Here is a 12,699-nt window from a genome sequence, read left to right as displayed (position 1 = left end):
TGTGGTATCCTGGCTCTCTCCATTGGAGAACTGTGTTCAGAAACCAGTTATGGATGGTGTTATGCATGCTGAGCCTGAGTGGTGATACCCAGTAGCAGTGAGCACATCTAGCACCCATAACTTGGTTTCTATGTACTATTCGTTTGATTGCAGGGCCGGGGCAGAGAAAGTAAAAGCCTGGAGTATCTTGTGCCAGAGAATAAGAAAGTACTCACAGAATGATGGGGACATGTCTAAAGAACACAGAAACTAGCTTGAAGAGGTTACTTCTGGTCAAATTTGGAACAATTTGAGCATCAAAATAAGTGTTAGTAATGGATTATAAAAAAATCATGAGTCCATGGTGATATAAATAAATTAGTGAATAAATTGAGAGTTTAGTAAGGAATGGGATAATTAAATAGTTTCAGAGCACCTCTCCACAAAATACTTAATTACAGAGAAATAGAGTGCCTGCATTGTGGAGAAACCCACAGACACTATCAAATGATCTAAAGTGATAAGTAATAGTACAAATGAAAATTATTTGCTGCCTAACAGGATATAGTGATAAGAACATGGCATTACTCTATTACAATATTCCTGATCAGAGATAGACCATCTGAATCAAATTGTGAAGAAACATCAGAGAAACTCAAAAGTGTAGGACATTCTACAAAACAACTGGCCTGTAACATTCTAAAGGATCAAGGCTCTAAAAATCAAGGGGAGACTGAAATACGGTTTCTGCTTGAAGGAGACTGTAGACACATGGCAGTTATATACAACCCACTCTTAACTGAATTCACTATCATGGACATTATGGAAATACTTGGTGATACTTACATGAGGTCTGAGGATTAGAATATAGTAATATATCAATACCCATTACCTGATTTTGATGGCTATATTGTACTACACTTGATCTTAGCCAAAAGGCCGAGAAGCGATTGATGGCTATATTGTTACATAGGAGGAGATTCTTGTTTATAGAAAACATACACTAAAGTATTTGGGTGAAGGTAACTTATCCTCAAATGGTTCAGAGAGCGAAAATGTTTTTATCTCCCCTATAACTTTGTTGTAAGTTTGAGACAGCTTCATAAAGGATGTTTTGACATAGAAGTCTTGTATATTATGAAAGTTTTTATTTTCAGGGCTGTTGCAAAGAAGGTTCATAGTACAATCCAAAAAATTAAGAAGGAGGGGAAGATGTCTGAGTGCTTGTTAAAAGCCTTACTGAACTGTAAAACTTTTGAAGAACTAGAACATGTGGTAAGAAACTCTTTTAATCTTTTAATATAATACCTACCTAAGTATATAATTATATGGATCTTTTTATAGTTATAAAAGATCTGGAAATAAAAAGCTAAAATCATCAGCCACCGTTATTTAATTCAACAAGGTGTTTATTCTTTATTCAATAAATATCTATCAAATGCTTTTTTGTGTTTTCTAAGATAGGTGATACACAGTCCTTGTCTCCAAGGCATTTCCAGTTAAGTGGGGGGCAAATGAAAGTAGGTTATGGAATTGAATTGGGAAGCCTAAGGGGGAATGCTGAGCTGGAGACCTAGCTGTGAGCGTCTTCAGCATGTGGTTGGTATTTATAACCAGGAGAATGGAAGATTTCACTCAGGGAGAGTTTGTGGGTAAGCAGGTCAAGATAGACCATTGAGGAACACTAACTTTTGAAGCACGGGTGGAGGAAGGGTGAGCCAAAGGCGGAGACATGGAAAGAGTGGTCAGAGAAATAAGAGGAGAATCAGGAGATGATGACATCTTGGAAGACTAGGGAAGAGAGTCTTAGAAGGAGGTAACGATCAGCAGTTAAGTAAGTAAATGTATCAGTGAAGCTTGGCAAGGTGAGGACTGAAAGATGTATATTTGGTAATTAGGGGATCATTGTGGTTCTTTGGGTTACGACTTTCAACAAGGTATGTGGGCAGAGAAGTCTGATGGCTCAGGTTGAGGAGTGAATGTGTCTTAGGCAGTGGAAGCCTTGTGTATTTGCAGCTTTTGGAGGAGCTCCCTTGGGTTGAGGAGAGGGCCTTACAGTTCTTTCTGTCCAGGCACTGAGGTTTTTTTTTTAAATAAATATTCAATATTTACTTAATATATAATGAGAGAGAAAGAGACAGAGTGCAAGCAGGGGAGGGGCAGAGAGAGAGAGGGGAAGCCACAGAATCTGAAGCAGGCTCCAGGCTCTGAGATGTCAGCACAGAGCCTGACGCGGGGCTCGAACTCATGGACCTTGAGATCATGATCTGAGCTGAAGTCAGATGCTTAACCGATTGAGCCACCCAGGTGCCCCCGGCACTGTTTTTGAGATGAGTGAATCCAAATAAATGCCTAATGTCAAGTGTGTAGAAAAGTATAAAGAATCAGATGAGGAACAACCATCTTTGTATAGCTAGTAGTCTCTGGTTAGTATTAATTTGTCTCTGAAGGGTTGAGAAAAGGATGTCTTTAGCCTCCCCACCATGTCTTCTAATTGTGTGTTTTAATTTTAACTTTTGCTTTTTAACACTGAATGGTGTGGTGTATTTTCTGACTTTTTTTTTCCTCCCCCTGCAGTCAGCTCCATATAAAACTGGGAGCAAAGGCACTAAAGCCCAGAGAGCAAAGCAGTTGGGATTAGAAGGAGCAGCCAGGACACTGCTTGAGAATCCAGGGCAGCTCAATCTGCTATCTTACATTAAACCCAACATAAAAGGTACCAGCTTTACTTCAAGAGATCATCCCTGTTTCTTTTTCTTTTTCTTTTTTTCCAAATTTGAAAACTATGTTAAAAAAATATTTCATTAAGTAATGACTATACAAAAGAATATTATAGCATATAAAGAATAAATAATTCTAATAAAACAAATCCCCATATACCTCCTGCTTAGCCATCCAGCTTCTTCTTTTGATGAAGTGCCTGTTCTAGTCTTTTGCCCATTTTTATTTTGTGTTGTTGTTTCTCTTTTCTTATTAATTTATAAGTACTTTTTAAGATATTCTTTCTCAGTTATGTGTATTATAAATCTTATCTCCCAGTTTGTAACTTCTCTTTTCACTTTCTTTATGCTGTCTATTAAATAAAAAGAAAATAGAAGATCTTAATTTTATTGTAGTTGAATTATTAATCTTGTCAATTTTGCTAACCTTTTCTTTTAAGATAATTGCTTTCTTTTCCTTTTTAAATAATTTTTTCACATCCCAGTGTTATAAAGAATGTCCTATATTATCTTTTAAAATACTCTGTTTCTAAAAAAGTATTTAATTACAAAAGTTGTATGTATTCTTTAAAAAGAATTTCAATGATTCTGACATACATGAGTTATAAAGTGAACGCCTGCTTCCACACTTCTACTCTCCAGGTGTAAAGTTTCTTTCTTCTGAAGTGTATCTTCCTCTCCTTTTGTGTGTGTGTGTGCACAAGAGAGAATGAGATGGGAAGAGGGTAAGAGAGAATTCTAAGAAAAACCCAAGGAAAGTGACAACTGATGCATGTCAGGATACATTGGTTTTATTGACAAAATAAACCCTAGAGTGAGAGCTTTGAGTAAGCACGGCTTTTTTTGGGGAGTGCTCTGACAGGATGGGATGGGGAGATTGGTGCTCTCCTAATTCCTGCACTCATTCTAGTTTCTTTGGCCTTCTGTTGATTCTTTAGGCTGGGAGACTTAAGTGTCTATAGGGGGCAGTCTCTGATAAGAAATTCCACAGTATGTACTACTACACTGTAGAGAATCCTAGCATACTGTAACCTGTGTTCCTTTTAAACAATTCAGTGTGAGTTTGTTATTAAAAAATTAAGGATGAGTGTCTGTAAAACTCCGTATGTCTGTTCACATACAAATACACTTATCTTAATCTCTGTTTCGAAAAAGGCAATAATTAAAAGAAAAAGCAAATTAGTATTATTTGTGTTTAGAGATGGGTTGAAATGAGTAAAAGTGAAGTTTGTTTAATTTTTTTTTTAATTTTTTAATGTTTATTTATTTCTGAGACAGAGAGAGACAGAGCATGAGTGGGGGAGGGGCAGAGAGAGAGGGAGACACAGAATCTGAAGCAGGCTCCAGGCTCTGAGATGTCAGCACAGAGCCCGACACGGGGCTCGAACTCACGGACCATGAGATCACGACCTGAGCCGAAGTCGGACGCTTAACCGACTGAGCCACCCGGGCACCCCCCTGTTTACTTTTTTAACGTGTGTTTTTTAGTTAGATTTTCAAATGATTGCAAATTTAATGTTTTAATAGTAGCTGAGACTGTATAGACAAGCATGAAGGTCAGCCACAGTGGGAACTTTCTTGGCCAGTGATAGTAGGTTTTCTTAGAATCAAATGTTGGAGTTTTCGGAATATCAGATGCATAAAGTTTTGTTGTCTGTTCTTATTTTTCTCTTATGGTCGATTTCTTTTCCTTTTACCCCCTTTGGTACAAAGTTTTCCTTAGTTCACTCATATACTGAATTCCTACTGGATAGGTTTGATAACTGTATCTCTGAGTGGTTATATGTAGTGATGCTCATGGACTACATGGTGATGACACTTGGTGATACTTCTGATAATGCGGATCGGTCAAGGCTTATTGCAGCTAAGGTAGTATTAGCACATGTTTTGGACTTCCTGTTTGCTTTATTCCCTTTTTCTTTCACTCTTATCATAAATGTCAAAGAATTACAATTAATTCCAAACAATCTAGGTACTGGTTTTTAAAGTTCGCTTGGAGTGTTCTTTTCTTTGCTCTTTTAGGTTATCTACAGACTCATGATCACCCTCAGATCTCTTATTGTTTCTCTAAAGAAGTATTTTCATCATTCCCATCATTTCTCAAAGAAATGTCTAAGAAACCAGATATTTCAGTGTGAAGTAGAAGACACTTCTTGCCACAGACCAACAAGAATTTGATCTGAATCAGAAACATATAGATGCCACAAATGGAATACATCCTAGAATTTCCAGAATATCCCTGTTTTGTTTACGAAGAGAAGTAGCTGATTGCTCTGTTGTACAGAAGAGGTAGCCTTAGTGCAGATAAAGTGAAAGAAATGTTGGTCCTTCAGTTTTTGTTAAATTTGTGGAGCTTTGAAGAATCTGTGGCTGGAAAGCTTTCACTACAAGAAAGGAAATAAGATTTTTGGCTCCTGTAGTCCTTATTTTCTCCTGATTTCATTGAGGTGCTAAACTTTGTGGACTTACATTATTCTTGGCTGTATTAAGCCCCAATGACCGAGTCTTTCTGATGGAAGAAGGTGCTTTTTAAAACACACAAGTCTCTTTTCCAGTCTTTCTCTTGAGAGGGCTTATGTAATTTGGATGAGTCCAGTGATTGATAATTTCTACCTCCCACTAAGAACCACTGCTCTAAGAGTTCAAGGCACCTCCCCAGCAGTGTTGGTTTTTTTTTTTTTTTTCCTTAAACTTGAATGAGTATCAGAATTATCTGGGATGCTGTGTAACACAAAAGTCCCAAAGCCTAGGAATCTATGTTTGTAATAAGTACCTAGTGTGATTGTATTCTGGGGTCCTTAGACTATAAAAACATTGCTCTAGAGCTCTAGCATAATTTTAATTATATAAGATTTATTAATTATAAAAAGTTTACAAATTGTGTTCACCCAAAATGATGGGGGCTTTTCAGAGGTCTTTTGTTATAATAGCAAAATCTATAACTTCCTCTTTCTGTTCTCTCTCATCGATGGTTGTTATTGGAGATGGGTTCCATCTTCACTTTTCACTTATCACCCTGGTATTCTCATTAAACTTTGTGTAATGATGCTGTGAGGTGCTTTTTAGTGCATAGTGACTGGTTTTCTAAGATGAAGACTGATCTAGGGAGATAGCTCACCAAGAACAGACATTTATTGACTGCTTACTGTATGTCACAGCTGTTCTAGGTCCTTTACATATACAGCCTTCTACTTCTCAAAGGTAATTCACTCCTGAAAATCCCCTCATGGGGAAATTCTCTTAAAATGTAAACAGAATTTGTATTAATTTTAATCGTTAAATTCCTTTAAAATAAATGTAGTTACTCAAGATTAGTTATAACAAAACTCAACAGCGCATTTCTCTTTGTTAATGACTCCATAAGTCTGTCCTCCTGTTCTCTTCGTCTTTTGTACCTATTACTCATTAAAATTATGCTCTCAGAAAAACCTACTTATGATACTTAGTGCTTGTGTAACTCAAGCTTTAATGCAAGAAAAAAAAGAAGCTTTAATGGAGATAGAACAATTAAGATAGAAGAAACGGAAGAAGGCAATGCAGATGATTTCTCTCAATGTATATAGAAATTGATATCACAGGGGCTATAATGTTCAAGAGTCACTGCTATAAATTAGCAAACCGGAAGCACTTAGAAAGAACATAAAGCACCATTGGTAGACAGTTCAACTATGAAATAGATGAACAATCACAAATAGCTCTTGTTTTGTGCTCCTGAGATTTGAGAAATTCAAGTGGGTCATTAAAAATGTGAGTAAACGCCTCAGAAGTCAAAATAAGAATATTAATAAAATTACTATTTGTAAAGGATAATTTTTCTAAGTGGTATGAAATGGTATATCTTAGGTTATGACTCTGTTAATACATATTTCCCATAATACATTTAACCTCTGTAAATACTTCGTGAAGTAGGTACTATTTTGCATTTTTATAGGAAACTGAGGCACAGAGAGGTCAAGTTACTTGCCCAAAGTCAGACATTTGGTAAGTAGTGAACTAGGATTAGACCAGGCAGATGGTTCTAGAGTTGCATTTTTCACCATTAGGTTATATGGTATGTAAAGGTCCTGTATTCTTGCTTTGGAGACTTGTTACTTTTTTTTCAGAGGTAAACTGGTCAGTGCTATGATACTTTTCTGTCTTAAGTTTTTCCATTTAAGGGTTTATTTTGACTGGAATAAATTTATTGTGATTTAATTATAGATTAAAAAAAAAAAAAAACCAATCTGTAGTTCTTGCTTTTGTTTTCCCTCTTACCCATTTCTTAAAGGACTTTCAGCACTCCAGGATATTGAAACGGGAGTGCAGCATATTTTAGCAGACATGATTGCTAAAGACAAAGACACGCTTGACTTCATTCGGAAATTGTGAGTAACTCTTTTATAGAGTTCTCTGCTTTGTGGACTCATGCTGGTAAGGGTCATATGGTTAGTGCTAACACCAGTGTTCATTAAAAACTTTATTTTTGGACTGTTTTTTGGTAGCAGAACTCTTTGTTCAAGCAGCAGAGCCCTAATACATAAAACAGATAAAAGTAAAGTTGCTTTAATTGAATTCTAGGCAGGGCGTCTGGAACTCTGCCTGCTCATCCTCCTTACACTGAAACCCCTCAATGGAGGGCTGTGAGGAACAGTTTAAAAACTATTGCGTGGTTACACAGCGTGTGCTAGAGAGATCCATGTTCATTTAGAGCGGGTGGCATGCTTTGTGAACATATGTGATGTGTGTACTATACATGTATTATATAATACCATTTAACTTTAATAATAGGTAAAGATAAAAGTGTTGACCTCAAAATGAATTTCAGCTGATGGAGAGAGCAGCTTATCCATGGGATCACAGTCCCAATGTATAAGAGATTAAAACTTCATGACCTAAGCCCTACTTGGGCCTTTGGATTTTATGCCTCATTAAAGAAAGATATCTCAAAACCCTGTTTTAATATATTTTTCAGCTGTGTATCAGCAGACAAGACAGGGTTTTCCAGCAAAAACCTTTATGCTCTTACTCTTTCTCCACATCCCTGGCTGAGTGAGGTGTGCAGAGGAGAGGAAGGGAGAGATGAACCCGTTGACTACCATCGCTTGTCAGGGTTTTTGTTAATCCAAGGGAGAGAACTTTCCTATTTCCTCAGTGGCCCTAGTAGGAATGAGTCAGAGAAGGAGAACTGCCCGGATTTTAATTGTGTTTTTGTAAGTAATTACACTGCTGAATTTGGCCTGTCATTGGAAGCTGTCCCACCACATCCTCTTGTTTCCCTTCTTTTTAGCTTTTACTTGGCTCTGACTGCTTCACTCAGTGGTTAGGAAAGATATCTAGACTAGAATTATCGATCTGGTATCTGTAGATACCAGATGGTATCTGAACTGACATAGGCATTTTATAGGAGGATTGATATACACATAGCTCTGGAGGACCTATGCTAGCATGAATGGGCAGAGTCCTCTTTTGACGGGTCAGTACATTTTTATAGTTGGGCATCATTTAAAAATTTTTCATTTGGTAATGGCTTAAGTTTTTGCTAACGTTATTTCCATAAAAGGTGTTTCTTTACTAAGGCATAGTAATAACTATGCCTTAACTTTTTTTTGTTAATTTTACATTAATAAAATGTATTTGTAACTGCTTGTTTTGTGCATATTTATCTGAACAGGTGCCAAAATAGGTATATTTGCATCCAGTCATCTCTGGCAAAGGTGTCCTCAAAAAAAGTAAATGAGAAAGACGTTGATAAGTTTCTGCTCTACCAGAATTTTTCATGCAACATAAGAAACATCCAACATCATCAGGTAAATAAGGAAACTGCTTATCCATGCTGATAGTAATAATAATGATGATACTTTGAATTTGCCTACTACTTTGGTTTTTAAGGAATTAAAGTTTTTAAGGCAACCATTTTTTTTTTCATATAAATTCTTACAATATTGTCATATCCTTCCCATTTCAAAATGGGGTAACTCAAGACGCAGAAAAGTTGCTAACATTGAGAATTATTAGTAGGGCTGACAATACACTACTTCAGATATTTTGACTTTCTGGCTGGTGATCTTTTGTATTAGACTTTGCTTCTCAGTGTGCTTGGATTTGAGCTCAATTCTGGATCTTTTTCATATGACATACAAATTAGAGGTATTCTGATTTAGAATAAAGTATGAGAGATCTCACTTAGTTGTATAAACATAGTTGTTTTATCTCAGTGTTTTAATTTCATTTTTCAGTTTACTGATTTTTTTCCTAATTGTAGTCATAGGTTGTCTCTACAGTGTATAAAGTGGCTTTTATGTCACATAGGGGAAAAAAAGATTATTTACAAACTGAAATTTTAATTACTGTTTTTTACTTATGTAGCTACTTTTACCAGTGTTCTTTATTTCTTTGCATACTTTTGAGTAATTGTCCAGTGTCTTTTCATTTCTGCCTAAAGTAATTCCTGTAACAATTAAATGTAAGGCTGGTCTATTAGTGACAGACTCCTTCAGTTTTTGTTCATCTGTAAGGTCTTAATTTCTCTTTCTTTTTTAAAATATATTTTTAATTGTGATAAAATACACGTAACATATGTGTTTAACTTATAATTTTACCATCCTGGTTTTTTTTTTTAACTTTTTTTTTTTAATGTTTATTTATTTTTGAGACAGAGACAGAGCATGAACGGGGGAGGGTCAGAGAGAGAGGGAGATACAGTATTCGAAGCAGGCTCCAGGCTCCGAGCTGTCAGCACAGAGCCAGATGCAGGGCTCGAACTCACGGACCGTGAGATCATGACCTGAGCCAAAGTCGAAAGCTCAACCGACTCAGCCACCCAGGCGCCCCATTTACCATCCTGTTTTTAAATGTACAGTTCGGTATTGTTAAGTATATTCACATTGTTGTACAGCCAATCTCCAGAACTTTTTCAGGATATAGAATTCGTGGTTGACATTTTTTTTTTCAGCAGTTTGAATTTATCATCCCACCGTCTTTTGGCTTCCATAGTTTTGATGAAGAATCAGCTGTTGATCTTACTGAATCCTTAACACATAATGAATTACTTCTCTTACTTCGAGGATTCTCTGGCTTTAGGTTTGGACAGTTTGATTATAATGTGTCTCACTGTGGATCTCTTTGAGTTTATCCCTCTTGGGATTTATTATGATTCTTGGGTGTGTTGATGAATGTTTTTTTTATCAAAACTGGGAAATTTGGGGCCATTATTTCTTCAAATATTCTTTCTGCCTCTCTCTTCTCTCCTGGGTCTCCTGTTATATGTATGTTGGTATACTCGATGGTGTCCCATAGGTCTCTCAGACTCTGTTTATTTGTTTATTTTTCTTCTCAGACTTCATAAATCACAATTGACCTATCTTCAAGTTTGCTGATGAAATTCTGCTTCCGCTTGCTCAAATTAACTATTGAACCCTTTTAGTAAATTTTTCATTTCAGTCATTGTAGTTCTTCGCTCAGAATTTCTATTTGGTTTCTTCTTATAATTCTCAACTCTATTTATATTCTGTTTTTGTTGAGACTGCATTCTCTTAATTCCCTTTAGGTCTCTGTCCATGATTTCCTTGAACTTGGAGCATATTTAAAACAGTGGTCTAATTAAGACTAATGTCTGAGCTTCTTCAGGGATAGTTTCTGTCAGTTTCTTTTTTTTCCCCTGTAAATGGGTCATACTTTACTGTTTCTTTGTATGCCTTGTGGTTTTATGTTAAAAACTTGACATTCTGAGTGTTATACATTGCCAACACTGAAAATCAGATCTTCCCCCCACCCCCATCCTTGGTATATGTTGCTGCTACCTTTGGTGGGGAGGTTTGTTGATTTTTTTTTGTTTAGTGCCTTCTGAATTATTTTTGAAACATCTGTATTCATCTTTGTCATGTGTGACCACTGACATTTCTTCCATTAGCTTTGTGGACAGCTAGTTATTTGACAGAGGTTTTCTTAATGCCTGGAGCCAAAACAAATAACAAACTCTCCCCAGTTCTTGCAGATTGGCTGTGTGTGGGTAGTCCTTCAACATTGGCCTAGAAAGGCTGTTTACACCTCTGCCTTAGCTTTCACTTCCTGTTTGCATGGAGCCCAAAGGTCCGTCAAAGGTGAAAGCTTAAGGTCTTTCCAGAGTGTGTGTCTTGTCCCAAGCATGCACGCAGACTCCCGGATTCTCTAATCTATGCAGGAACTTTACAAAGACTCTTTCCCCTTTAGTATCTAATTTTCAAGCCTCTTTTTCATTGAGGTTTTTTTGACGTTTGTTAGTTGCCCTGACTGTAATCCCTACATCTACTGTTAGCCCTCACCCCTCAACACTGTGGCACAATCATTTGCCTTTAAATACTTCTAACAAATGCCACTCAGGAAACGGCTTCTGTCCTGGGGAAGCTCTGAGGCAAAACAAAGGCCAGCCCTTGAGTCTGTCCTTCAGGGAGCCATCAAACAGGTCAAAACACAAGATCACAAATATTTGAGACGATGATCCATGTCGCTCCCTCTGGCCCTAGCAACCTGCCCTAGGAATGAGGCTGTTATCTTCATGGCCGCTGCTCATCTACAGAGCAGAGGAGAGCAAATGGTAAGTTCAAAGTGCTCTTTTACCAAGATTCTGTGGCTTCTTGTTTCTTTAAGTGTTCCTCTGGTTGTTATAAGCTTTTTACTAGGGTCCAGAGTTCTGAAAAAGTTGATTCTGACAGTTTTTGCCAGCTTATTACTGTTGTAGTAGGATGGACTTTTGGAGTTCCCTACTCTACCATGTTAGTGATGTCTTATGTAACAGCATCTTTAAAGTGTGATATGTAGTCCCCTTGCTCTATTCCAAAACCAGAATGTGGCTTTAACATTATAAAGTGTTCTTCTTTACCTCATTTAATGGTTTTTAGCTTGAAGTCTACATTGGTATCAGGATTGCAACCTGTATTTTCTTTCTTTTTAAAAAATTTTTTAATGTTTATTTATTGTTGAGCAAGAGAGAAGGAGGGACAGAGAGAGAGGGAGACAGAGGATCTGAGACAGACTCTGCACTGACACAGGGAGCCTGATGTAGGGTTTGAGCTCACAAACTGCGAGATCATGACCTGAGCCGAAGTCAGACACTCAACCAACTGAGCCACCCAGGCTCCCCGCAACCTGTATTTTTTAATGGATATTGATTCCATTTTAATCTTAGCCCTACAGTTATATGAAGTGCCTGGCCTTAGTCCTTTTGCCAAAACTTTCCAGTCCTCTTTTGGGTGAAGCTTATTCTCTAGTCGAATAGAGAGTTGGCAAAGTTTTTCTGTAGAGGACCAGAGAATAAATGTTTTAGATTTTCTGAGCCAGGTGGGTTTTCTGGCAATTACACAGCTGTCATTGCAGCATGAAAGCGGTCATAGATAATACACAAACGAGTGAGCATGGTTGTGTTTTAATAAAATTCTATTTATGAAAACAGGTGTTATCTGGATTTGTCCCATGGACCATAGTTTACTGACCGCAACTCTTCTGTATTTTTCAAGGATGGCATATATGAACAGTATTTTCTGAGTTCTAACACATTCACAATTGTTTCCTATGGGCTTGATACATAGACAGCTTGGATCAGTATATTTTTTGTTTTCACTTTCTTCCCTTAACTTTCTTAAATATGTTGCTCTGCTGTTGTCTTGCTTTGTATGTTGTTTTAGAGAAATCAGATGGCAATCTAGTTCTGGTTCCTAGAAATGCCATAGATGTAAGTCCTGTGTTATTTTATTTTTATTAAGGTTTTATTTTATTTTACTTATTTATTTTTAATTTTTATTTATCTTTGAGACAGAGAGAGAGAGAGAGAGAGAGAGAGTGACAGAGCGCGAGCAGGGGAAGGACAGAGAGAGAGACACAGAATCCAAAGCAGGTTCCAGGCTCTGAGCTGTCAGCACAGAGCCTGACATGGGACTCAAACTCACAAACCACAAGATCATGACCTGAGTGAAGCTGGACGCTTAACTGACTGAGCCACCCAGGTGCTCCTTATTTTATTTTTAAATGGTTATGTATTTATTTTGAG

General features: G+C 37.1%; 1 protein-coding gene and 1 pseudogene across 6 annotated transcripts in view; one reads left to right on the top strand and one right to left on the bottom strand.

The window, feature by feature from the left end:
* Window positions 1-12,699, top strand: part of SRBD1 (S1 RNA binding domain 1) — a 199,460-nt gene that overhangs the window by 29,314 nt on the left and 157,447 nt on the right. For all 6 annotated transcript variants that reach the window (XM_042981316.1, XM_007097854.2, XM_042981314.1 and 3 more), the window contains exons 6-9: window positions 1,137-1,254; window positions 2,557-2,695; window positions 6,967-7,063; window positions 8,350-8,485. In XM_042981316.1, the coding sequence (XP_042837250.1) occupies window positions 1,137-1,254; window positions 2,557-2,695; window positions 6,967-7,063; window positions 8,350-8,485 (490 nt within the window). The remainder of the gene's footprint in view (window positions 1-1,136; window positions 1,255-2,556; window positions 2,696-6,966; window positions 7,064-8,349; window positions 8,486-12,699) is intronic.
* On the bottom strand, window positions 826-930 carry LOC122237555 (annotated as a pseudogene).

This window comes from Panthera tigris, chromosome A3 (genome assembly GCF_018350195.1).
Source record: "Panthera tigris isolate Pti1 chromosome A3, P.tigris_Pti1_mat1.1, whole genome shotgun sequence".
NCBI lineage: Eukaryota > Metazoa > Chordata > Mammalia > Carnivora > Felidae > Panthera > Panthera tigris.
Note: the sequence above shows the minus strand (reverse complement) of the source record. Positions and strands in the feature narration are given on the sequence as shown.